The sequence below is a fragment of the Pygocentrus nattereri genome, chromosome 18 (assembly GCF_015220715.1).
Source record: "Pygocentrus nattereri isolate fPygNat1 chromosome 18, fPygNat1.pri, whole genome shotgun sequence".
Taxonomy (NCBI): Eukaryota; Metazoa; Chordata; class Actinopteri; order Characiformes; family Serrasalmidae; genus Pygocentrus; species Pygocentrus nattereri.
The window spans coordinates 8,660,731-8,686,474 of NC_051228.1; the positions used below are offsets into that span (position 1 = coordinate 8,660,731).

Below are 25,744 nucleotides of genomic sequence, written 5' to 3' on the forward strand. Positions count from 1 at the left end.
AGGAAGAAGTTGCATTCAGATTGATGATCTAAAATGTTGTGAGTTTCTTTAAAACATCACATGGCAGTGTGGCCAGTGGCGTAGATTTCTTTGGGGTTGCGTACTGCTTACACTACTGCTCACGCTTTTAGAGTTAACTTAACTGGACATCAGCAGCACCAACCAGACACGGGACAACGGGGCAAACCTAGACTCTTCAGTCCAACCAGACAGCCTTAGTTAGACATACCTAGGTATCACACAGACACCTAAAATAAATCTGCCAGACCTACTAGCTAGCCACATATAGCTAACAGATTAGTCTACAGCACTGTTTTAATCCAGGGGAGCTACAATCTGTGGTAGATAATGAGCTGGCGGTGTCTTATGTAATCACAGCTAACCTGTTTAGTTTTCCTCTCTTTTAAACATCTTTGACAGTCTTGAACATTAGAGAATATCCTCTCTTTAAGCCATAATTGTTTATAAATATGTGGTTTTAAGCTTTTCTGGTAAAAATTAAAAACACGAAGTCTGGATGTGTTGAATTACTTGGTGGGACAGTTTATCCCCCTCCATACATCCCACTGCCCTACATAACCTATGCCTGTTTCTAAAGGGGAATTCCGCCAAATTTTCAAAATGTATATGTAATTCAATAATGGAGATGTGAAGTCTTTTGGAGTGGTTTGATACAAAATGGTTAATTGCTGAAAAACTTAATTGTTCCTTAGGGATCTTTTTGCCTTACAGCACCCTGCATGTATCCCTCCACCATGAATGAATAAGCAATGTCTCAGACATCAAGCAGCGTATATAACCATTTGTGTGAGGCATCAAACTCTTCAGACGTCTGGTTCCTATCACCACCCCTGCGAACATTTCTGACTCTACGTTTCTCTAGAACGAAGCATTTTACATCAAACCACTCTGATTTTGAACAAATTATGGAATTCATCTTCAACATCTGCATATGCTGTACTGAATACTGGCCATGTGGTGCTCAGAAGTCATGCGTACTTTCATATGTGCATCATGTTTACATCAGTCTCGTATCTGGTGTTTTGTCCAGGACCAGGTGGAGTATGATCAGGACAGACTAGAGACCCTTTCGGAGAGCACCGGCAGCATGCTGAGTAAACTAGACTGGGCGGCCATTGAGAGGATAGTGGCTGAAGAAGAAGAGGTCTGACTGAAGAAAGGGAGGAGTGCTGAAAGTCTGGACAGACATGACTTGAGTATATGGCTTTTACTTGTGTCCATCAGTGTTGCTCTTGACTGTGTGTTTCGTTATTGCCTGGTTTATGACTGAATATTTAATCCAAATTGTATAGTACATCTGAGTAGCTCTGTACAGGTTAAGCATATTTAGATCTAGTTCTATTCAGGTTTTGTATTGAATAAACATATTTAATTACTGGTACTGCATTGCTTAATTATTTTCACCTAATTTACAGCATTAATATCCGATTTTTCACATAAAGTGGCAGAAAAATGAAATCAAAACGGAAAAGTTGTTGGTGTAAATTGTATTGTCTGTTATTTGCTATTCGTAATATGTTGAAATTTTTTTTTTTTAATAAAATTTATTTTTGGCAAAAAAGAATGATGTGTTCATGTTCAACATATTTCTGCCTGCCACTGTTAAAGAATTAAGAGGCTTATTCTAGTTATCTGTTATTCTAGAGCAATATTAGCCTATATTATGTTTTGGTATATTATAATCAGTGTTGTAATTGTGACCAAGACTAACTTCACTAATGTTAAAGCTGCTTTTGAGGGCAGGTACACTATATATTCAAAAGTTTGTAAATGCTCTTAGCATGAAATCAAGGGTATTAAGGGAGTTTGCCCCTTTGCTTCAGTCACTCTAGATCCCTCTAGATCAGGGGTGCACAAGTCCAGTCCTGGAGGGCTGGTGTCCAGCACAGCTAAGAGGTTTCCATACTCAAACACGCCCACTAAAGCTGCCAATTAATAGAAAAGTACAGTCAGGTGTGTTTGAGTAGGTAAATCACCAAACTGTGCTGGACAGTGGCCCTCCAAGACTGGTCCCTGTGCACCTCTGCTCTAGATGTTGCATCATTGCTGCGAGGATTTGATTGCATTTAGCCTCAAGAGCATTAGTGAGGTCAGGTACTGATGTTTGATGATTCGTTCTGGATTTCCAGCTCAGGCCGAAAGGTATTGGATGGATCTTGGCTTCATGTGAAGCTGCTCCAGATTTGTCCCATTATATTGACAAAGTTTTCTTTGGCAGTTATAGAAGCTGCTGATCACCTGTGTCAGCAATGGGTGCACCTTTTAAATAGCTCACACAACTAGGAGTGTTCTGGATACTTTTGGACATACAGTGGCCCCAAAAAGTATTTAGACACTTTCATGTTTTACCGGTTGGTAAACTTTTGTTTAAAGTTCTTTAGGTCACTTTATAAAAAGACTTAAGAAAATGATATTGTTTTCAGAGACAAACGCATTTAGCACATCAAATTGAAACTACTGTAAAGGACAGAGGTGGAAACATCTGGAGGGTTTTTTTTTTCACAATGGTGCCAGTGAACTTGTGTTCATTGATCATCGAAAGGAACCCTGACTGTTTAGACACGTAAGCCTCAACATGGTGTATCTGTCCAATACTATTAAAATATAGTTTAGACCAAGCAAAACATTTTATTTGTCATTAAAAACTGACAGTCCTTCTACTAGTAGGTTGCCATTTTTGTTGTGGTATTAGTGTGTAGAGCTGTCGCCTAACAGCTAGAAGGGCCTGGGTTTGATTCCCTGGCCAGGTGACCGGGGTTCTTTCTCTGTGGATGTTGTCTGCATGGGTTTCATTCGGGTCAGGCAGTCAGGACAGTCGAAGATGCTAAATTGCCCTTAGGTGTGAATGTATATGTCTGTCTGTCTGCCCTGGGATGAACTGGCAACCTGTCCGGGGTGTTTACTGCCTTCCATCCAGTAAGCACTGGGATAGGCTCCAGCACCCCAGGAAGAGAATCAGCTTTAAAGATGATTGAATGAAATTTTGACATAAATGTCCAACTACTTTTTGGGTCTGCTGTATAACTGGATGTCCCTCCCCTCAGGTAATGCTAAGGCATCTGATCCAGCCAATCAAGGCCTTCTGAAGAGGTTAATTAGCAGGAGCAGGTGGGGCAGATTGCAGTTGGAACCAGACTTTGGAGGAAGGTGGTTCTCCAGGACCAGAGTTGGTGACCACTGGTAGCATATAAACCAGGGATACTCAAGGTTAACCTGAAAAAACATTTTTCTTTGGGGACTATTTTGCCTCATGCACCCCTCCATTAAAATTCATTTTAGACCAAAACATTCACAAAACTACCATAAAACAAAATTTCTGACATTGACCTGAGCGTTGATGACCATTCGAGGTAACAACTTTCTGTGAGGGAACTTTTAGAGACATAGAACTCCTCAGATGCCTGATGACTTTCACCACCACTGTGAAAAAAAAAAAACACTGAATAATTTGGTTGATATGACGATCATTTAATTATGCAGACATTTAGAAAAAATTCCTTTCAACCCCACCCCCTCGCACAGTGAAAGAACATATTTTATATTATATTCAATGTATCTTTATGTTTAATGTAATATACACAAATCTTGTTTGTCCTCATAAATAAATACAAATTAAGTATATTAATGACAAAATACACTATAATATTACAAAATGCATTTTTCAAATGATTTGAAACTTCCTATCTTCTTTATTTGTGTATACTGTTTTGTCTTTTTGACCCACTTCCCACCACAAACCACACACTTTTGCCGCTTAGACAGAGAAATGTGAGCATCTGGTATGAAGGTTTAAAACTAAAGCCCGGACTTTTATTTTGACAGGCAGCGCTAATGCGCCCCAGAAACGTTTTCCTGTGTTGACACTCAAGAAGAATGGCGGCCAGTGGAAGAGATGATGGTGTGTAAGACTTTATTTTATGTACTTAGTTGTGTATTTAAATGGGGTAGCAGTTTTATTTGTACAGTACTATAATCATTTTGACCAGAATTATAAATAGAAATATGAACTTTATTGTCTAGCTGGCTGCTTATTACGTAAAAGTTCTGTAATATCAAGCTAAAATTCGCGAGCGCAGGAGCTGAACGACTGACTGAATATCTGACTGACTGACTGACTGACTGAATATCTGACTGACTGAATGACGGACTGAATATCTGACTGACTGACTGAATATCTGACTGACTGACTGAATATCTGACTGAATGACTGACTGACTGAATATCTGACTGACTGACTGAATATCTGACTGACTGACTGACTGACTGAATATCTGACTGACTGACTGAATATCTGACTGAATGACTGACTGAATATCTGACTGAATGACTGACTGAATATCTGACTGAATGACTGACTCAATATCTAACTGAATGACTGACTGAATATCTGACTGAATATCTGACTGACTGACTGACTGAATATCTGACTGAATATCTGACTGAATGACCGCATGACTGAATATCTGACTGAATGACTGACTGAATATCTGACTGAATGACTGACTGAATATCTGACTGACTGACTGAATATCTGACTGAATGACTGACTGAATATCTGACTGAATGACTGACTGAATATCTGACTGAATGACTGACTGACTGAATATCTGACTGAATGACTGACTGAATATCTGACTGAATGACCGCATGACTGAATATCTGACTGAATGACTGACTGAATATCTGACTGACTGACTGACTGAATATCTGACAATATCTGACTGACTGACTGAATATCTAACTGAATGACTGACTGACTGAACATCTGACTGAATGACTGACTGACTGAATATCTGACTGAATGACTGTCTGACTGAATGACTGACTGAATATCTGACTGAATGACTGACTGACTGAATATCTGACTGAATATCTGACTGAATGACCGCATGACTGAATATCTGACTGAATGACTGACTGAATATCTGACTGAATGACTGACTGAATATCTGACTGACTGACTGAATATCTGACTGAATATCTGACTGACTGACTGAATATCTCACTGAATGACTGACTGAATATCTGACTGAATGACTGACTGAATATCTGACTGAATGACTGACTGACTGGATATCTGACTGAATGACTGACTGAATATCTGACTGAATGACTGACTGACTGAATGACTGACTGACTGAATATCTGACTGAATGACTGACTGAATGACTGACTGAATATCTGACTGAATGACTGACTGAATATCTGACTGACTGAATGACTGACTGAATATCTGACTGAATGACTGACTGACTGAATGACTGACTGACTGAATATCTGACTGAATATCTGACTGACTGAATGACTGACTGACTGAATAACTGACAAACAGCGCTACACTGTCGGTAGTTCATTTGTTTGTGACTGATATATGCTTCAGGCTGAAGTTGGCTTCTTATTCGCCAGCTTCTTGTTCAAACGTTCCCCTTCCACCTTAAATGGTGCAGCGTTTACATTCTGGCTTGAGGCGCCAGAGTGTAACTGCTGCGCCGTTTAAGGTGGAACGGGAACATTCGAACAAGGAGCTGATTTCAGCTTCGTAATGTGTATTTTTGTTTTTCCTCAGAAAAAGCCGGGGAAGATATCTCCTCTGTTATGGGCTTTTCTGGTTTTGGTGAGTAGCTTTACTTTTGCTGTTGAATAGTTTTTATTACTTTTTAGTTTTGTAGCTAAATTTAGGCTTGAAACTTTTAGAATTGAAGAATATTGTAGTGTGTCGTGGTCGTAATGTGTCCTTATTTCTTCCCTCTCATATTCTGACAGGGAAAAAAGCGCGAACATTTGACTTAGAAGCCATTTTTGAGCAAACTAGGAGGACGGCCATTGAAAGGAGTCAACGAGTTTTAGGTGAGTTTTGTGGAGCTTTTGAAAAACAACAGTCTTGTTAAATATGTAAGTAAATACACTGACTGGCCACTTCATTAAGGACACAGCTTTGTATCTACACTCACTGTCCATTTGATCAACTCTGCTCAGAGTATAGGTGCATAGTATATGGACTGTAGTCCATTTCTCTGCATGCTTTGTGAGATCCCTTTCACCCTCTTCTTCAAAGGTCAGGACCACCACAGAGCACTGTGTCCACTCACTGTCCACTATATTAGACACTTGTATCTTGTTGGTCCACCTTGTAGATGTAAAGTGAGTGACAGTAGTTCATCTGTTGCTGCACAGTTTGTGTTGGTCATCCTCTAGTCCTTCATCGGTGGTCACAGGACGCTGTTGGCTGGATATTTTTGGTTGGTGGACTATTCTCAGTCCAGCAGTGACACTGAAGTGTTTAAAAACTCCAGCAGCACTGCTGTGTCTGATCCACTCAGACAGGCACAAAACGCAATAACAGACCACCAACACCTCAGTGTTACTGCAGTGTGTGCGTATATATATATATATATACAGTGAGTCCAAGAAGTATTTGATCCCTTGCTGATTTTCTTCGTTGGCCCACTAATAAAGACATGATCATTCTATACTTTTAATGGTAGATGTATTCTTACATGGAGAGACAGAATATTAAAAAGAAAATCCAGAAAATAAATCTAAGGAATATATATTAATTGATTTGTATTTCATGGAGTGAAATAAGTATTTGATCCCTTAGTATTCATTAGCAGTTCTGGCTTTTACAGACCAGTTAGACACTCCCAATCAACTTGTTACCTGACCTGAAGCCACCTGTTCTCACTAATCACTTGTGTGAAAAACACCTGTCCACAGAATCAGACAGATCACACAGATTTCAAGTCTCCAACATTGGGTAAAACCAAAGAGCTGTCACAGGACCTCAGAGTCAGAATTGTTGACCTTCACAAAGCTGGAATGGGCTACAAAAAGATTAGTAAGGTGTTGGATGTGAAAGTAACAACTATTGGTGCAATTATCAGAAAGTTTAAAGAGTATAACATGACAATCAACAGACCTCGGCCCGGTGCTCCAAAGAAGATTTCGCCTCGTGGGGTGGCAATGATGCTGAGAACGGTCAGAAATCGTCCTGCAACCACTCGGCAGGAGTTAGCAAATGACCTGAAGGCAGCTGGGACCACAGTTTGCAAGGAAACAATTGGCAACACTTTGCGCAACAATGGATTCACATCCTGCAGTGCCCGAAAGGTACCCCTGCTGAAGGGAGCACATGTGGAGGCGCGCCTCAAGTATGCCAATGATCATTTGAAAGATGAACCAAGTTATTGGGAGAAGGTTTTGTGGTCAGACGAGACCAAAATTGAACTTTTTGGCCTCAACTCCACCCGCCATGTGTGGAGGAAGAAAAATGCTGCCTATGACCCCAAGAACACTGTGCCCACCGTCAAGCATGGAGGTGGAAGCATAATGTTTTGGGGGTGTTTCTCTGCCAAGGGTACAGGGCTACTTCACCGCATCACTGGGAAGATGGATGGAGCCATGTACCGCACAATCCTGAGGGACAACCTCCTCCCCTCTGCCAGGGATCTGAAAATGGGCCGTGGTTGGGTCTTCCAACATGATAACGACCCTAATCATACAGCAAAGGCAACAAAGGATTGGCTCAAGAAAAATCACATTAAGGTCATGGAGTGGCCCAGCCAGTCGCCAGACCTCAATCCGATCGAAAATCTATGGAGGGAGCTGAAGGTCAGAGTTGCCAAGCGACAGCCCACCAACCTTCGTGATTTAGAGAGGATCTGCAAAGAAGAGTGGGCCAAAATTCCCCCTGGTGTGTGTGCTAAACTTGTGGTTAACTACAACAAATGTCTCACCGCTGTGCTTGCAAACAAAGGCTTTGCCACTAAGTATTGAGTGTGTTTGGCAAGAGGGATCAAATACGTATTTTCCTCATTGAAATACAAATTAATTAAAATATATTCTTTAAAATTATATTCTGGATTTTTGTCTTGATATTCTGTCTCTCCATGTTAGAATATATCTACCATTAAAAGTGCAGAAGGATAGTGTCTTTATTAGTGGGCAAACAAAGAAAATCAGCAAGGGATCAAATACTTCTTGGACTCACTGTATATATATATATATATATATATATATATATAATATACACACACATACAGAAATACGTCTTGATGGTGTGGAGTAGTTGATTCTACTTTGATCGATTCTATAATTAAGCTGTCTTGTATTTCACAGAGGACAGGCAGAAAGAGACTCAAGGAGAGCTGAGCAGTGGTCCCAGCACTGCCTTCAAGCAAAAGGAAAAACCATCAGCATCCACTTCCAGGTAAGCCTGAATGCCAGAGCTATTTCTTAAACCAGGCATGCGTTTTGCGCCTATATTTACATTTATGGCGTTTGGCAGACGCTCTTATCCAGAGCGACTTACAATTTGATGATTTTACACAGGTAGGTGAAGGCAGTGTTAGGAGTCTTGCCCAAGGACTCTTCTCAGTATAGTGTAGGGTACTTACCCAGGTGGGGATTGAATCCCAGTCTACAGCATAGAAGGCAGAGGTGTTATCCACTACACCATACCTACCACTATATTAAACCCCTGGCTCTGAGTGTTGACTACAGTAATAGTGGTAAATGTATTGTGACTTAAATTAAGTAATGGCTTGAGTGTCTTTCCAAAAAACAACTTGAATTCCCTCTAGAACTGCGGTGGAGCAATCGGCATAGGAACTCAAGTTCTTAGCGGCTTTCTAAGTATATTAATGTAAATACTATTCTTCCCTTTTAGGGATCCTTTTACCCTAACATAATTGGAAAGCCATGCAGGAGCCAAACCAACAGAATATAATTATAGCCAAGAGGAATTAGCAAAAATTAGCATAAAAAAATTAGCATCATTTTTGCATGAGCAAAAATTAGATCAAATGTAATTTGCTTTTCTCACAGCTTTGCTTGAGTAGAAGTGTTATCATTTGGAAATACTCAGAAAGGTGCCCGTAGCTGACTAAGTAAAACTTTTTGTACCCCTCTGGTTTTCACACTTATCTAAAGTCTTATCTTAAATGGCTGCATCACAACCATAACCCTAACCATGATTCTCTGCTCTTCTGCTCACCTGCGTTTGCTAAACCTGTACCTTTGACCTTTAATGCAAAGCCATCTAATCCATAACCTTGTTAGCATAGTCATAGTTTGTGTTATTTGGTAGCACAGCCTAACTGCAGTTCATTAAGATGACCACAATGATTTTAGCTTTCACAAGCAAACTGTGTGAAGTGGTTGCATTTTCATCATCACTCACCAGGGCTGAGGAAAAATAATGTAAATAAACGAAAGCAGAAAATGCATTTATTCACATCAAGGGTAGCAACAGTTCTAATGTCCGACAGGTGCTATGACACCTGCTGTGAGTAATGGCGGTTTATTCAAGCTTGGGCTGTTTCTGTCATCAGTTAGAGACTGCTTAATATCGACAGCTCGGAAGAAAGTTGGCCAGTTTGGTCACTTTAAACTTGTACTTCAATACAGGCTTATAGTTGAATTATCTTAAAGTCAGTTCAGCTGCTAATCACAGTTATTTATTTGGTAATTAAAAGTTGCCTAAAATTTCAGTTTTGTTTGTCTTTTTTTTTTTTTTTAAATATTAATTTTAGTGTAAAAAACAGACAGGTAAGTTATGACAAGACAAGCCACAAAGGAAAAAAAACCTCATAACAGACAGACTGTACATAAGGCAAACAAAGTGAGACAAACCAAAAAAATAAATAATAATGACAGACAGGCAGTATGCAAAGTAAATAAAGTGGTAAGATATATGTATACACACACGTATGGGGGGGGGGGGGGGGTGTTGGTAATGGAGGTCCAGGAAGGCGGTAGGGCATAGCAGACAAACAGGTCTGGAGGGGAAACCCGCCAATGACCCCGCAGCATCCCAAGCTCCTGCACAGCACCATACACTGATAATGTGTTGCATTATACAAAATGTCGTTATAAAATACATACATACATACATTCACATACTCAAATATGTAAAGGAAGGAAAGAAAAAATAAAAACACGTTTTTCGATGTCTGGGTACTACTACTCGTGTCGTGGTACGTAGTTTTAGTAAGTTTGAAAAGTTAGGATGAAATGCATCTTTCTTGTTGTGGATTGCAGTTGATGCTTGTTCATGACGTCTGTGTTCTGTTAGTAGATTAGTGATTAGTCCACTTTGTTACAGAATATTTTTTTGTCTTTACAACTTAGCAGGATTGTTATTTTTACTGTAGTTAATGCTAGAAGTAGTGGAGCTGTATCTTTGACTGATGATTCTACTTCTGAAAGATCTCCTAGGAGGCGTAGGGAGGGTGACATTGGAATGTTGCTCCCCAAATATAGGGATCATTTTGAAATGATATTTTCCCAAAAACAGTGGACTGGCGTGCAAATCCAGGATGTGTGAAAAGTCATGTTTTATTAGTTACACATTGTATACATACGCTTGAATTGCTGAGTCCCATTTTAAACAATTTGTATTGCGTAATGTGTGTCCTATGAATAATTTTATATTGTCTTTGCTTCTTATGGTGATTGTTCTTCTACGCAGGCAGCAGGACAGTGATGACAGCAGTGACTCAGAAATCATCGGCCCTCCAGTCCCTCCAGGCCTCACTGCCCAGGCTGCTGCTGCTGCTGATGATGATGATGATGAGTTGGTAGGACCCCCACTCCCACCAGGATACATTGGCAGTACAGCCGATGATGACGACACTGATGATGATGATAATGATACCGTGGAGGATGATGATGTATGTATAGCAGTCTACTTGGTTTCACTCTTGGGGAAATTAAACGTGCGTGCTTTGTGAGTTTGCTCTTCTTTGCAGACTCTGAAACTGCAGTGCAGAAATTTTAGTAAGGTGCATGTGAGGTCGACCACTGGCTTTCACTTATACCACATTATTACATTACATTACATTACATTACAATTTAGCAGACGCTTTTATCCAAAGCGACTTACAAATAATGAGGTACATAGAACAAACACAGTCAGGCCTTAAAGGAGGCCAAGGGGTAAAAGCGGGGTAGAGAAGGGAAGGAGGGCAAGAAGGAGATGAGGTTGGTAGTGGCTAGATTTGCAAGAGGCGATTAGAGCAAGTGCTCCCTGAAGAGCTCTGTCTTCAGGAGTTTCTTAAACATAGCGAGGGACGCCCCTGCTCTGACAGCGGAAGGTAGCTTGTTCCACCATTGGGGAAGCAAGTATGAGAACAGTCTCGATTGCTTTGTGTGACTGTTTGGCAAAGCTAAGCGACGTTCATTGGAGGATCGCAGCGGCCGGGCGGTGCTGTAAACCTTTCATCAGCTAAGATTCTTTTTTCTCTTTTGGTTGAAAACTGAAAGTCCTACTTTTGGCCATTTTTGTAAGAAAAGTTTTGGTGTCTGAAATGTTAAAAAAAAAAATGAGAATCACTTGTCATTTGAAGAACTGGTATTATTTTAAGACATTTGAAGTTGTACAGCATAGATTGAAATACTGTAAGCTAGACAGCAGAGTGTATATCAATCTTGTATTAAATATTAAAGGTTTGAATCAGTATTCTAAGTTTTTAATAGATACATAACATTGTTATTTATAAATTGTAATTTCTTGCTGTTTTTTTTACTGCGAGATTTGATCTCCACTTTTGACATTTGAGGCATTCTGGATGTTAATTTTATTATAACATTATTCTCGATGTCAATAAGAAATCTTTGTGCCACAATATTTGAAATCTGTGAAGTTGTACAGCAGTAGCGTCATAAAATAACTTGTATTCAGTGTCTCTAGTAACTGTGTAGTTACACATGAATATCATTAAGCACTGTAACTACTGATGATTTAGTCAATGTTACAGATTTGATTACAGAAGTACAGCCTATGTAATTACACATGTGTATCAGCTTCATTTTTGCCTCGTGTAATTACCCAAGTTTATCTTCTACACAGGAACTTTCCTGTAGTGCAGTGTTAAAGTTGCACTTTAAAACAAGTGGAGCACTTCCCGTATGGTTGTTATGTAGGTGTTGTGTAGTAATGGAGTGATAGCGTAGACATTCCTTTGGAGGGTAATGCAGTCACATGTTAAGATAAGGGGACGTCTGCTGTGCTGTCACATTACAGACTGGTTTAAAGCTGAAACTGGTTACAGTGTCACAGCGCTAGCAACAGAAACGCCTGCTAAATGTTAGGAAAGCTGGCAGATACAGTGTAAGTGATGTCTTAGTGTAAGCTATTACATGCGTCCTATTCCTGCTGGAAAACTGCTGTTCCAGTCTAATTACAAATATAATTACATTAGTTCTTACCTTTGTCTAACTACATGAGCGAATAGGATGTTACAACAATTAAGATGCAATTGTGTAATTACATGAGACAAAACTGAAGGTGATACATGTGTAATTAAGTTGTAATCCCTCTAACAGTGACCAAATCATTAGTAGTTACATTATTGTTGCATATGTTATAACTACATTATTATTAGAGACAATATAAAGTGGGACCAATAACTATAGTGTAAATGTATCTGTTGCATTTATAGATAAGTTAGTTGTTGATGCTAGAATGCACCCAATACAGCATACATAGTTAGTCTTGACTTGTTATACATGTACTAATGTTTCCTAACAGCATAATAATGCACATATACCATGTTTTCTGTTTACTAACTCTGTAGATGCAGCACTCCCATCTGTCTTTGGATGCTGCTTAGATTTTTGTTACATTCTCACTCCACTAGGGGGCAGCAGAGTTTCATTATGTATTGGCTTCACATTTTCATCTAAGCTGCTTCACTGGTTTCATTTCTCAGAGCTTAAATGGAGCATTGAATGATATTCACTTGATTTATTCTTTACTTTTTCTTAATTTTACTTTCTAATTCTGACTCTGTCTCTTCTGCTTTATAATCTTCGAAGCAGTGATCAACCAGGGAGTTTATGATTTACTGTTGTGCAGTGTGTTGTGTTATTACAGCAGTAATACTCACGTTATAACTGAAAACATAAGTGTGCTCCAGAAATCTTACTGACACTTACATTTCACCCTTGCGTTGGCTTGTTGCCATTATTACTTGAAGATATGCTCGTTTATAGAAGCTGCCACACACATGCACAATAAGTGTGTTCTACTTTTCTTTCTCTCTCACCCCTCCCTAATGCACTCCTTTGTGTGATATGTTGAGCTGGTCTGAACGTTTCCTCTGCTTTGACGCCACGGACAGACAGTGAGCAGATGCCCTTATTTCCCAGGGCCGCCGTGGCTGATGGCCGCAGTGGGCCTGCGTGATATATGGCGGCTGGGCCCGCCTCGCTGATATCACTTTGCTGGTCCAAATGCTTCCTGTCACACCAGGTGCACCAGACACCCATGCACTAAACTGTTGCTGGAGAGCCCCAGCCCACATACATTGTTGTTTTCCCTACTGTAGCACACCTGATCCAACCAATCAGCTAATTAACAATCCGTTCCTGTGTTGAAGTGCGTGTGCTAGAGCAAGGAAAGCACTCAATCATGATCCCTGTTCAAAACGTGCCAGAGATCAGGTGTTGTGAAAGGCGGCGCCGGCCACAAATCGCTTTGTTTTGCTGTAATGCATTACTGAGAGCCCACAGTCGCATTACGAGCACAGTGTTAGTCATGTCTGCCAATGAAAGGTAGCGCCGATCAACCTGGATGCATTTAGTAGTGTCAGCGTATGTGGGGGTTTCACTGCGCGGATGGGTTAAATGCAGAAGACTAATTTCACAGTGTGCAAACACAAATGGTTCTCAATTTTAAAGTGAAATTCTAATCAAAAATGATTTCCATCTGTAACTGTGTTGAGCTTCTGGTGAGCAATTAGAGGTGAGAGCGCCTGAGGAGCTGAACAACTGAGGAACTTTAAAAAAGGCAGGAATTGCGTTTTTGGCTACTGTGGAAAAAAACTCCGGCTAAATTCATCTTTTTTTAGTTCCTGTAACCAGTCATAATTTCTCATACGTCATTTAAGAGACAGAATCGTTTTGCCATCAATTTTTATCAACGTATGACTTTTGCCCACTTCTAAAACATCTACTGAATTACGATTATCTCCCTGTGCACCAGCAGGCGGAGGAATATAATTAAGCAATAGAACATGAGAGGGAGTGTGTTATCACGGAAGAACATGGTACTTCCTTTATTTCTGGCTGATTCCAGGTTGTTTTAGCTGTTCTTCTTTCACAGCTGCCGACTGAAAAGCTTCCTCAGCGGTAATGACAGTTTGGTAAGAAGTACAGTAAGACGTGCAAACTCGTCAAAGTGGTTGCTTAGCAACGGCAGCTTGATGCAGTGTGACTTCCTCTTCATGTTTACTTTAAACTTAGTTCAGTCTGACGATGGTGGATCACTTTTTACTGGGTGGTAACGTATGCTGCAAGTCTAACCTGCTTTTAGATCATAAACAGCTCTTGTACCAATGGGGCCAGGGTTGCTGACCAATCAGGGACAGCCTTCTAACGGCGATGGAGCCCTCCCTGTCCTTTTCCGTGTCTTTTATTTTTTCCCCTCTGTTAAGATTTTGTGAAAAATATCATTTTTCAGTGAAGGAGCCAAATCGTACAGGGTGATAAAGAATGTAAAGCAGGTATTACTGTCAGAAGCACCAACACATTGGCAGCGCTGGCGGTTTTGCTTTTCCCTGTTCACTAAAACAATAACTCACTCTCTATGAATGACTTCTTTCTCCTTCTTTGCAAAAAACAATTTGCTGGAGTCCTTGTGTTTCACCTGACTGGCTGTTCGCCATAGATATCAGAGTTTCATGTGCACATGCATGAGGATTAGTCACAGTTTGAGCATCTGAACCTGGGTTAACAGAGAACGGTGTTAACCTCCGTTGTATAACCAGCTAACCATGGTTGCATTTTTTTTTTTAGGTTTTGTGAAAGCTAAGTGATACTTTTTTGATCCCACAACCGGGGAAATTCCACCTCTGCATCTAACCCATCCATGAAGTGAAACACCACATACACACTAGTGAACACACACACTAGGGGGCAGTGAGCACACTCGCCCGGAGCAGTGGGCAGCCCTATCCACGGCGCCCGGGGAGCAGTTGGGGGTTAGGTGTCTTGCTCAAGGACACCTCAGTCATGGACTGTCGGCCCTGGGGATCGAACCGGCAACCTTCCGGTCACAGGGCCAGTTGTGAAGCTGAAACTTGAGTCTTGAACAACAGGACCTGTAAAGTGGAGGGGCTGAGTTCGTCACATTTCTTTGTGTTGTCTTGGGGTTGTGTTGGCCTGAGGATACCCTCATATTTGAAAATACATACTTCTCTTTCATTTCTAACTCACTTTCTCCATCTGTCTCTTGTTTTCTGTTTACAGGACCCCGTAAAGAAGATTCCAGACACTCATGAGATCACACTTCAGCATGGTACCAAGACGGTGAGTTCTTATTTCTTTTTTGTGTGTGTGTTATTTAATTATTTGTCACGTCTGTGACTTATCCTCTCTGTGCCACCTATTGGTTTGGCCTGTAAATGAAATGAGCTGTTTAGAAGTGGGTTATGAACTCGCCTAGTAGTTTTCTTACAATAGCTGTAAAAGCCAGAAGGCCTTACCCTCACAAAGTCTTAAAGCTGGGCCTGCAGTGCATGACTTCCAGCCCAGCTTTAACCCTGAATTGCTGCCAGTTTTCCAGGTTGAGATCTTGATTGGAAGCGATCGATAACAAGGATGATCTTGTATTGTGGGAGAGTTTTGGAGTGACCTGAGGCCTTCAGAGGTTTTCAGACATGCTTGACCTTTTGGTCTTTGATGTAGTTTTATGAGTGATTAAGGCTGAAGCCAGGGAGAGAAAGGAAAAAAGGTGAAGAGACATGTATGCAGCAGACTGCAGGGATGGAAGAGCTGCTTGCGGAACACAAGCAAAGAGACACTCTTTCAAGCCAGCTGCCAGTTGGTAGTAAAATATTTCTACAGTTATCACTGGAATCTGCATTTGCAACTCATTTTTTTTTACCTCTATCCAATTGAAAACAGTACAAAGTGCAGATATTTCGTTTTTCAGCTAATTAACTTAATGATATTTTTTATATATGTGCATATTCTGAATTTGATGCCTCTTACATGTTCCAAAAAGGTTGGGACATGAGCGTTCCTTTTAATATTATTTAGTAATCATTTCAGAAACTGTGAAAGTGTTTTTTTCCCCCTATTTTTCCTTGACAGAACGCTTCAGCTGCTCAGTAGTGATGTATGTTGTGTATTGCGCTTCATAATACGCTACGTTTTCTGAGGAAGACGGGTCTGAACTGCACTCAGGCATCAGCACTCTCTTACTATGAAGCCACACTTGTAATATGTGCAGAATATGGCTTGGTATTGTCTTGCTGAAGCAAGCAGGGATGTCCCTGAAAAAGACCTTGTCTAGACGACAGCATACGTTGCTCCAAAAGGCGTATGTATCCCTCAGCATTAATGGTGCCTTCACAAAGGTGCTAGTTTTTTATTAACGCTCCCCCCATACTATAAAAGACACTGGCTTTTAAGTTAAGTTAAGTGATACTTTTTTGATCCCACAACCGGTGAAATTCCACCTCCACATTAAACCCATCTGTGAAGTGAAACACCACATCCACACTAGTGAACACACACACACTAGGGGGCAGTGAGCACACTTGCCCGGAGCGGTGGGCACCCCTATCCACAGTGCCCGGGGAGCAGTTGGGGGTTAGGTGTCTTGCTCAAGGACACCTCAGTCATGGACTGTCGGCCCTGGGGATCGAACCGGCAACCTTCCGGTCACAGGGCCAGTTCCCTAACCTCCAGCCCATGATCTCTGTGTTGGATCATTGGAGTAGTCCTTTTCTTCTTTGGCCCAGAGAACGCAGCATCCTTTATTTCCAGAAACAGTTTGAAAGGTGGACTTACAGACCACAACTTACATTTTCACTTTGTGTAAGTCCATCTTAAATGCGCTTCAGCCTTGTAAACAAAATAAAAAAAAAAACGAGAGAAAAGACAAGTGAAAACCCTGCTTGTGATTGAAAACAGAGATGTTTCCCCAATAATACCTTTGTTAAAGACCTCTTCAGAATTCCTTTCTCTCCACATCAACACGTCTCCTCTCTGTCTACTACCAGACAAACAGTTGAGTCCTTGAAACGAACCACACCATATGGCTAATCGATAAATATTTTAGAGGTCTGGTACCCCAACCCAGGTTTCTCTCTCTCTCTCTCTCTCTCTCTCTCTCTCTGCTATAGTTGGGTGTGGTCATAATAGCTCTGGAATGTGAGTAGTGGGTAAAGGTGCCCCTGAATGATAAGATGGATGTGCACATGGACTGAGGTGCAACGTGTAATGGTTTGGAACTGGTTAAAAATATTCAGGGCTATAGCCCTGGAAGTCCAGACGAGGCAGGACTATTTGCTCACACATTTTTTTCACAAAGCGGCAAACCTCGGTTCATTAACGCTCGTAAACAACCAACTACCCAATCACGATAGCTTCACCTGTTACCTCTTCACCTTTTTACCTGTGGAACGTTTGAGAACAGGTGTTTGTGTGGTTTGTTCTGCAAACTTCCCAATCTTACGTTACCCTGTCCCAACATTTTTTGAATGTGTTCCAGGCATTCCAAATTTGGAATTAGCATACATTTACAAAAATCAGTTCAATTGGTAATGTAAAATATTATGTTTTCTTTGTGCTGTTGTAATTGATAGTTTACAAATCTTCTGTTTTTATTTGGTTTTTACTTACTGTCCCAACTTTTTTGGAAATAACTTGTTATGTGCATAAAGGCACAAACAGGTCCAGTTTAGCTTTGGAGCCAAAGCTTGTTTTGTCTGCAGCACCGTTTTTGTGCCTTATTGTTTTGAGTGCTTGATCTGTTCCGACGTGATGTGTGTGTGTGTGTGTGTGTGTGTGTGTGTATGTATGTATGAATAGTAGTGTGTGTGTGTGGTGCTCTTCCTTTTCGAAATCTGTCATGTAGCGTATTCTCAGCTTAATGTGTAACAGCAAGTCTTAAGTAATCTTGGCAAACTTATGAAAATATCTTGGCTACTGTGTGTTTGTTTGCTGTCACTGATTAGCACGTTTCCCACTGAATCAGTAAATGTGTTCATGAGAAATCAATTAAACGTGTATCGCTTATTTTAACCTGTGATTTGCCATTTTTCTGCCTGGTGTTCCACAGGTCTCGGCGCTCGGCCTGGATCCCTCTGGTGCTCGGCTGGTCACGGGGGGCTATGACTACGACGTCAAGTTCTGGGACTTTGCTGGGATGGACGCCGCACTGCAGGCCTTCAGGTCCCTGCAGCCCTGCGAATGGTGAGAATGGGCAGTGATCCACAACATCCCTGTCAGCAGCACTGGTCGTCTCCCTCTACGTTAGGCTCACTCTCTTCATCCCATGGGCCTTGCATGACCCCATGTGCGTCGCTGTACTTTAGATCTCATCCCTCTGGAATGGGGCCTCCCTCTCATGTTGGATCAGCCCGGCCAACTAACTGCACCCAGATGCCGAGCCAGTTGAAGGCCTCGTGTCTTGATATCTCTAGATGTTGTTTCTTTTTCTTTTTTAAGAAGTAGATCGACAAGTACATGAAATTGGTATCTAAAAAGGATGTCGCACAGCTTAAATAGTAGTAGCAGCCATCTTTAAGTATGTTTTCTGTGTTTTTGTGCACTTTTATAGAGAGCAGTGTGTCAGAAACTACATGAGCAAGTCTAATTGAAATTACTTTAGAAGCCTTACTTTAAGGTGATTGAGCAGGATTGGGATCTAAAGGAATGTAAGTGTTTGGAATGTGTATGTTTTCAAAAGACTGTTCAGAATAATATTTACATGTTAGGGGAAGACTTTCTCACTAAATAAAAAAAAAATCATGTTTATTTATTAACTATTCCAGTATAAGCACACGGCATGTAGAAAGCTCTCTGAAGATGAACTTAACAAACGTCCCTTTAAAAAAGTTCAAGCTAAAGCCTGAGTAGACTGATAAATCAGTGTTGTGAGCCAGTTGTATATCTTAGTGTTACTGATTTCTTTTGAGGATGATCAGTCTTCTCCCTTTTTTGGCTGAGGGGTTCAGTTCTCTTTGAATATGTCCCGGTAGATCAAGTTTTGTTCTGTGGCATGCTGGGAAGCAGCACCAGATTACGATGCTTGCGCCTTCATATTTCACCGTGAGTATGGTGTTCTTTGGATCAAACACGCAGCCTTTCTTTCACGAAACATGATGAGCTCATTTATTGCCAGAGTTCTGTTTTTGTTGACCATAGTTCACCTCCAGCGTTACCAAAGAGTTCTATCTAATATAAAGAAGTAAACTTCAAATACTAGATGTAAGAACATTTAGAAAACCCACCCGAGTGAGTTTTTAGAAAACTCTGTTTTTCGAGATATTGGAAGCCAATTGGCTGAGCTGGAGCAGGCTTTCCTGCATACGATCAGCGCCACGCCACGGCACATTAACCAGCTCATCAGCTGAACTGCGCTGTCCCCCCCCCCAGTAAACTCCTCGCGTCACAGCCAAAGACAACATTGCCCATGTGGAGACCATAAAGGCAGTGACCCACGCTGGGTAACACTCCTGTCCATGAGATGCGTCCAATACTAATTCCCTTGCATTTTCAGCATGACTAAGTCAAATGTGCATGGCCTTCCTCGGGAATAGCTGCCCCTAAATGTTTTTATGTTGACTCAACCCAGAGTGAGTGTTACGTATGTCTGATTACTATGATTGGATCCCTGAGGGATACGTGCAGCGCTGCCCATACAAAGGAGAGAAAATGAGAAATAACCTTGTGGTTTTAAATCATAGCTTTTCAACTTTTTCTCTCTTTGTCAGTGCACTCAAACAATTTTCTTTTGTTTGCTATTATGCTATCTGGTTTACTCCAAAAACACCGCACTCAGGCTTAGCTTTGTTATTATTTTTCTTCTCTTTATCTTGTGATCTCAACGCCGTGTGGAGTCTCCGCATGGGGAATGACCTGCTTTTTTTTTTTCTGAACAAACTAAACGGACCAAACATCCGACAAAGGCTACCACTTTTGCGTATTGTTGTGTTTGAAATCACTATGACTACCGTAAATGTTGTTTTATTTGGCGTCTCATCCATGTGACTTTTCAAGATTAAAAGCTGTTATATAACAAGCTGAAGGATTGGAAGTCTTGCACAACAGGCAGATGTCTTTGACCGTGGAGGTAGAGACATGAAATCTCTCACAGTTTCCTATACACATTGCACATGGCTGTTTTCGGTACAAAACGTACTAGATATGTGGGTTAACAGGATGCGTTGGCTACTCAGAGCATTTAGCCTTTTCTTCATTATGTACTTTTTTACTAGAGATGGCATATTGGGTATTGATTCAAGATGCTTTTGGTCATTTTCTTGTCACTAATTAAAAGTTGTATAAGGATAGGCAAGTGAAGTTTCTAAAACGTTCCATTTGCGTTTATAGCTACAATCATGCTAGTGGTCAGCAACCTCAACTGGGCTGCAGTAGTTTTGAAGACAGGGTGATGGCTCTCCCCTTTTATTTTGTCAATTGTAAAGTCTTAAATTTGAAACAATGAAAACCTTATTTCTTGTTTCATTGTGGGATTTATACCAACATCCATCCATCCATCCATCCATCCATCCATCCATCCATCCATCCATTTTCTAAGCCGCTTCTCCCGCAGGGTCGCGGGCTTATACCAACATATTAACATATTATTATAATTTGTAACGCTTTTCTGAATTCTTTTCTTTCAGTCACCAAATCAGATCCTTGCAGTACAGCATCACTGGTGATGTGATTCTGGTGGTGGCAGGAAATTCCCAAGCCAAAGTCCTCGATCGAGATGGCTTTCAGGTTCTGGAATGCGTCAAAGGGGACCAGTATATTGTGGACATGGCCAATACCAAGGTACCGTGACTTAACTTATGTTGTTTCTCTACAGAAGACCTTAGAACAAAGCTGAAAGGAGATATTAAGTCTACACACCACCCTAACCCATATTTCAGTCATCTGCACAGTCCTTGCACTGAATGAGTTTTGCTTCACCAGCAATTCCACGTTATTAAGCAAACCTTTACGGTATCAGAACTGATATTTGACCCATTTTAGGGTGGGTTGATATTGGTGGAGCATTGGTTTTGTTAGTCTCATGGGGTCAGATTTGATCTAATAACCAGTGTACACACCTGGAGACCACTTGTTGAACTTTTGGTCCTGTACTACAACAAAATCTGCTGCTAACGATGACACTCCCCATCGAAAATCCACCTTTCTTTAGTTCCTTTAACATCTGGAGGATAATCGGTAACACTTGTGAAACAAGCTAGCTAGCAAAATGCTATTGTCAGCGAGCAAAACTGTTTTCCTTTGCAAGAGGTCGTGTTTATTTTCACTCATGTTTATTTGCACCATCGGCTCCTACTTCAAGCTGCAAAATAATCTGGCTCACTTTCGTCTCCGACTTCTATTTCTTGCCTTGTCCCTCCCCTGTTTGTGTGCCTCTCACTCAAGTCTCAGTGCTCAACATAATGCACAGATCTGATTGGCTGAGTAGCATCACATGTGGTTTTTACAATGCGTGATTGGTCTGTGAGTTTCCCGGGCTGCTTAAGCCGTACCGTAAATGCTAGAAAAGTTACACCAATTAAAATGGGACCACCCTGCTGATATTAAATAATTCTCAATAGTTTATCGGTTATGGGCTCAGGTCCACATTGGACAGCTTCTGCGTCCAGACTCATACCACGGTCCGTGTGTTAGTGACCTCTGGTTTATACAAATGTGCATGCAAAATAATGCCTGGAATTGTGGTGCACAAATGATTAGTTTTACTGTTATTTTTTATTTTTATTCTTTTTTTTCTATTTTTATTCTTATTGTTGGCATTATGGATGGTATTGAAAAGAATTTTGGTTAGTTAACTGCAAGTCTACAATTTTATTCAGGTTATTAAAGCATTATGCTCAAATTTACACACACATATGAGTTTGATCATATTAATGCACCAAAGATGAAATTGATGAGAAATAAAACTGATGAAAGTTGCACGCTCACTTTATGGTCAGATTTCATTCTATGCAAATTTGATGGATGAGGACTGTTAATCTCCTCAGATATCCTGTGCCTGAATCGCAAATTTTACGTCCACCTACCTGAATGAGTTAAGGTCAGTCTTAAAGCCCATCAACTAATTTTCATGATTTTCTTCTATTTTCTGTAGTCTTGTACTGTTTTTACATTTAACTGGCAAAGACAGAGTGCTGTTGGTCTGTTGAGAGACTGTTTAAATGACCTTTCACTACATTTTCTTTAGTTCGATTTGTGTTGGGTAAGACTAAATGTGGCGCAGGTGACATCAGATTTGTCAAAGTACCAATGACAGTCATCAATATGGAATGTCGGCTACTACCATACCCTTCCCTCACATAAAGTGACTGGCCTCCCTCTGCTCACAATACAATGATTTGCAAATCCTATTCAACCTATATTCAATTGAATACACTACAAACACAAGATATTTAATGTTCAAACGGATAAACTTCATTGTTTTTTGCAAATATTCACTCATTTTGAATGTGATGCCTGTAACACATTCCAAAGAAGTTGGGAGAGGGGCAACAAAAGACTGGGAAAGTTGAGGAATGCTCAAAAAACACCTGTTTCGAACATTCCACAGGTGAACAGGTTAACTGGAAACAGGTGAGTGTCATGATTGGGTATAAAGGGAACATCCATGAAAGGCTCAGTCGTTCACAAGCAAGGATGGCGCGAGGTTCACCACTTTGTGAACAACTGTGTGAGCAAATCCAAGTCCAACAGTTTAAGAACAACGTTTCTCAACGTGCAATTGCAAGGAATTTAGGGATTTCATCATCTACAGTCCATAAAATCATCAAAAGATTCAGAGAATCTGGAGAAATCTCTGCAAGTAAGCGACAAAGCAGAAAATCAACACTGAATGCCCGTGACCTTCGATCCCTCAGGCGGCACTGCATTAAAAACCGACATCATTCTGTAAGGGATATTCCCACATGGGCTCAGGAACACTTCAGAAAACCACTGTCAGTGAACACAGTTCGTCGCTCCATCTACAAGTGCAAGTTAAAACTCTGCCATGCAAAGCGAAAGCCACATATCAACACCACCCAGAAACGCCGCCGGCTTCTCTGGGCCCGAGCTCATCTGAGATGGACTGACGCAAAGAAGAAAAGTGTCCTGTGGTCTGACGAGTCCACATTTCAAATTGGTTTTGGAAATCATGGACGTCGTGTCCTCCGGGCCAAAGAGGAAAAGGACTGTCCACATTGTTATTCATGCAGAGTTCAAAAGCCAGCATCTCTGATGGTGTGGGGGTGTGTTAGTGCCCATGGCACAGGTAACTTGCACATCTGTGAAGGCACCATTAATACTGAAAGGTACATACAAGTTTTGGAGCAACATCTGCTGCCATCCAAGCAACGTCTTTTTCAGGGACGTCCTGCTTATTTCAGCAAGACGATGCCAAGCCACGTTCTGCACGTGTTACAACAACGTGGCTTCGTAGTAAAAGAGTGCGGGTACTAGACTGGCCTGCCTGCAGTCCAGACCTGTCTCCCATTAAAAATGTGTGGCACTTTATGAAGCGTAAAATACGACAACGGAGACCCCGGACTGTTGACCAACTGAAGTTGTACATCAAGCAAAAATAGGAAAGAATTCCACCTACAAAGCTTCAGCAATTAGTGTCCTCAGTTCCCAAGCGCTTATTGAGTGGTGTTAAAAGGAAAGGTGATGTAACACAGTGGTAAACACGCCCCTGTCCCAACTTCTTTGGAACATGTTGCAGGCATCAAATTCAAAGTGAGTGAATATTTGCAAAAAACAAAGTTTATCCATTTGAACATTAAATATCTTGTCTTTGTAGTGTATTCAATTGAATATAGGTTGAAAAGGATTTGCAAATCATCGTATTCTGTTTTTCATTGGAATTGGGCTTGTATAACTTTACAGGTATGGCACACAATAAGGCACATAAAAGACGTCTCCACCATGTCTCTACGTATGACTGTACTGACTCGTAATGGAAGCTTGTGGCCAGTTGGCCAGCAAGCTATAGGTTATGGATAAAACATTAGTGCTGAGCATCCAAATAACAGACCTGACATGCCTGTGATCTACCCGTCATAAGATGAAAGCCAGAGTTCTCGAACATTAACTGCTTGTTCTCCGTTTTGTACTTTTTACTCACCGTCCAGGGAGCAGCCGAGAAGAGCGAAGTCATTTATTTTCCCGCAGGGGGGCTCAGATGTGTGGGGCTGAATCCCACTGATCCAGCCTGCTGCATGTGTCATCTCCAGTGTTGGTGGTGATGTGTGTTCTGACACACTCACACAGTTGTGAGCAGCCAGCAGCTTGGAATGTTGGGAGTACTATTGAATTGTGTTACTTTACAAATATTTCCTGAAAATAACAATCATAAATGCTTAATCCGCAGCATATCTTTGCTATTAAATCAAAATGTACGTTTGACATTTGCATTTCGACAGGAACTTAAATGATATAATTATTCTGAAATACACAGGAAGTTGGCATTCCCCTTTAAGGTGTAATAAGGTTTTAAAATACTAAATACTGTTTTTCCCATGGCTGTGAGTGAGCTGTGTAGTTTGCTCTGTTTTTGTGGATTTGGAAGAAATGCTCTTTTCTCCAGAGTTTGTCCTAGACAGAAAAGTTCCAAGAAGTTAGTTCAGAAGTAGCGAGCAGTGACCTGGTTAGTTTATGGGTGCGTCCTGCCATTTGTTTGCTGCATCTGGAGCCTGTGTTTGTTGAAGTCCTAATGAAGTGTGGTTCAGATTCTTGCATCAGTGAGTGGAAGGGTCACTAAATACTGCACCTGGTCGTCTCTCCGTTTCCCTGCGCCCCACACAGTTAGTCGCACAGCACACACGCACACACCCGGGCGAATGGGTGTGCCTCTTTTTTTAGTTCCCTTGTGAGAACGCTGTGCAGCTCCATTGGCCTCCAATTTGCAGGCAGTTTTCTGTGGAGTGAAGCTGAGCGGTGGCCCACTGAAGGTGACCCATGCTAATGTGCTGTATCCGCATGCCATTCACAGACGTTCTCCCTTACACACACACACACACACAGGGCTTTTCTAGAATCTAGAGTGACACGTCTCCCTGCTCCTGTTTGTAATTTAGCTGTTTCTCCTTGTGGGGCGCTCGGCATGTTTTCCTGCGTGCGTGTAAATATATCCCAGTGTCTGTCTGCTTCTACTTAGTCATTGCCAATTAGCTGTCTTGTACTGTTGAAAGAGTGGGTCGTACATGCATAGCAAGAACACTTCCTCCTATTCACCTGAATCTCTGGCACTTTGACCACCATTGTTTATTTTTTATTCTTTTTTTTCCGTATGGGAGGAATTAACTTTGTCATGCCATTAGAGATGTGATTAGCCCACAGCTTTGAGAACTCGGTTCAGAACAGTAAAGAGAGAACCAGCTCCCGCTCGTTTGATCTGCTTTGCTACTCCAAAATGGGTCAAATTGGCTTTGAGGTTACGTGTATGTATGTACAGGTTAATTGGCTGGATGGGGCACTTGCAGTAAATTCTCTCCACTCCACCGTGATTGCAGCGCTCCAGTGTTCTGTTTTTGGGCACGAGGAGCTTCACTCAAAGCAAACCTCGCTTGAAGTTGTTATTTGTTATGGCTAATTTTACTATACTGTTTGAACAGAGGAAACCACTTGAGGCTGATAGTGAGTGATCACACAGCTTGAAACATTTGTGGGTGGTTGGGCTCCTGAGGAGTTTTTGTTTCAGACAGTTTTGTTTCTTTTTAGGAAAACGGTA

General features: G+C 41.2%; 2 protein-coding genes across 5 annotated transcripts in view; both read left to right on the top strand.

The window, feature by feature from the left end:
• cplane1 (ciliogenesis and planar polarity effector 1) overlaps nt 1-1,536 on the top strand; it is a 31,348-nt gene extending 29,812 nt beyond the window's left edge. For all 4 annotated transcript variants that reach the window (XM_017711933.2, XM_017711934.2, XM_017711931.2 and 1 more), the window contains exon 54: nt 1,052-1,536. In XM_017711933.2, the coding sequence (XP_017567422.2) occupies nt 1,052-1,171 (120 nt within the window). In that variant the 3' untranslated portion in view covers nt 1,172-1,536. The remainder of the gene's footprint in view (nt 1-1,051) is intronic.
• Nucleotides 1,537-3,843: 2,307 nt separating this feature from the next.
• LOC108414432 (WD repeat-containing protein 70) overlaps nt 3,844-25,744 on the top strand; it is a 73,646-nt gene continuing 51,745 nt past the window's right edge. The window contains exons 1-8 of the mRNA XM_037546917.1: nt 3,844-3,919; nt 5,588-5,635; nt 5,785-5,868; nt 8,140-8,230; nt 10,493-10,694; nt 15,274-15,333; nt 18,095-18,228; nt 20,667-20,820. Coding sequence (XP_037402814.1) covers nt 3,895-3,919; nt 5,588-5,635; nt 5,785-5,868; nt 8,140-8,230; nt 10,493-10,694; nt 15,274-15,333; nt 18,095-18,228; nt 20,667-20,820 — 798 coding nt within the window. The 5' untranslated portion in view covers nt 3,844-3,894. The remainder of the gene's footprint in view (nt 3,920-5,587; nt 5,636-5,784; nt 5,869-8,139; nt 8,231-10,492; nt 10,695-15,273; nt 15,334-18,094; nt 18,229-20,666; nt 20,821-25,744) is intronic.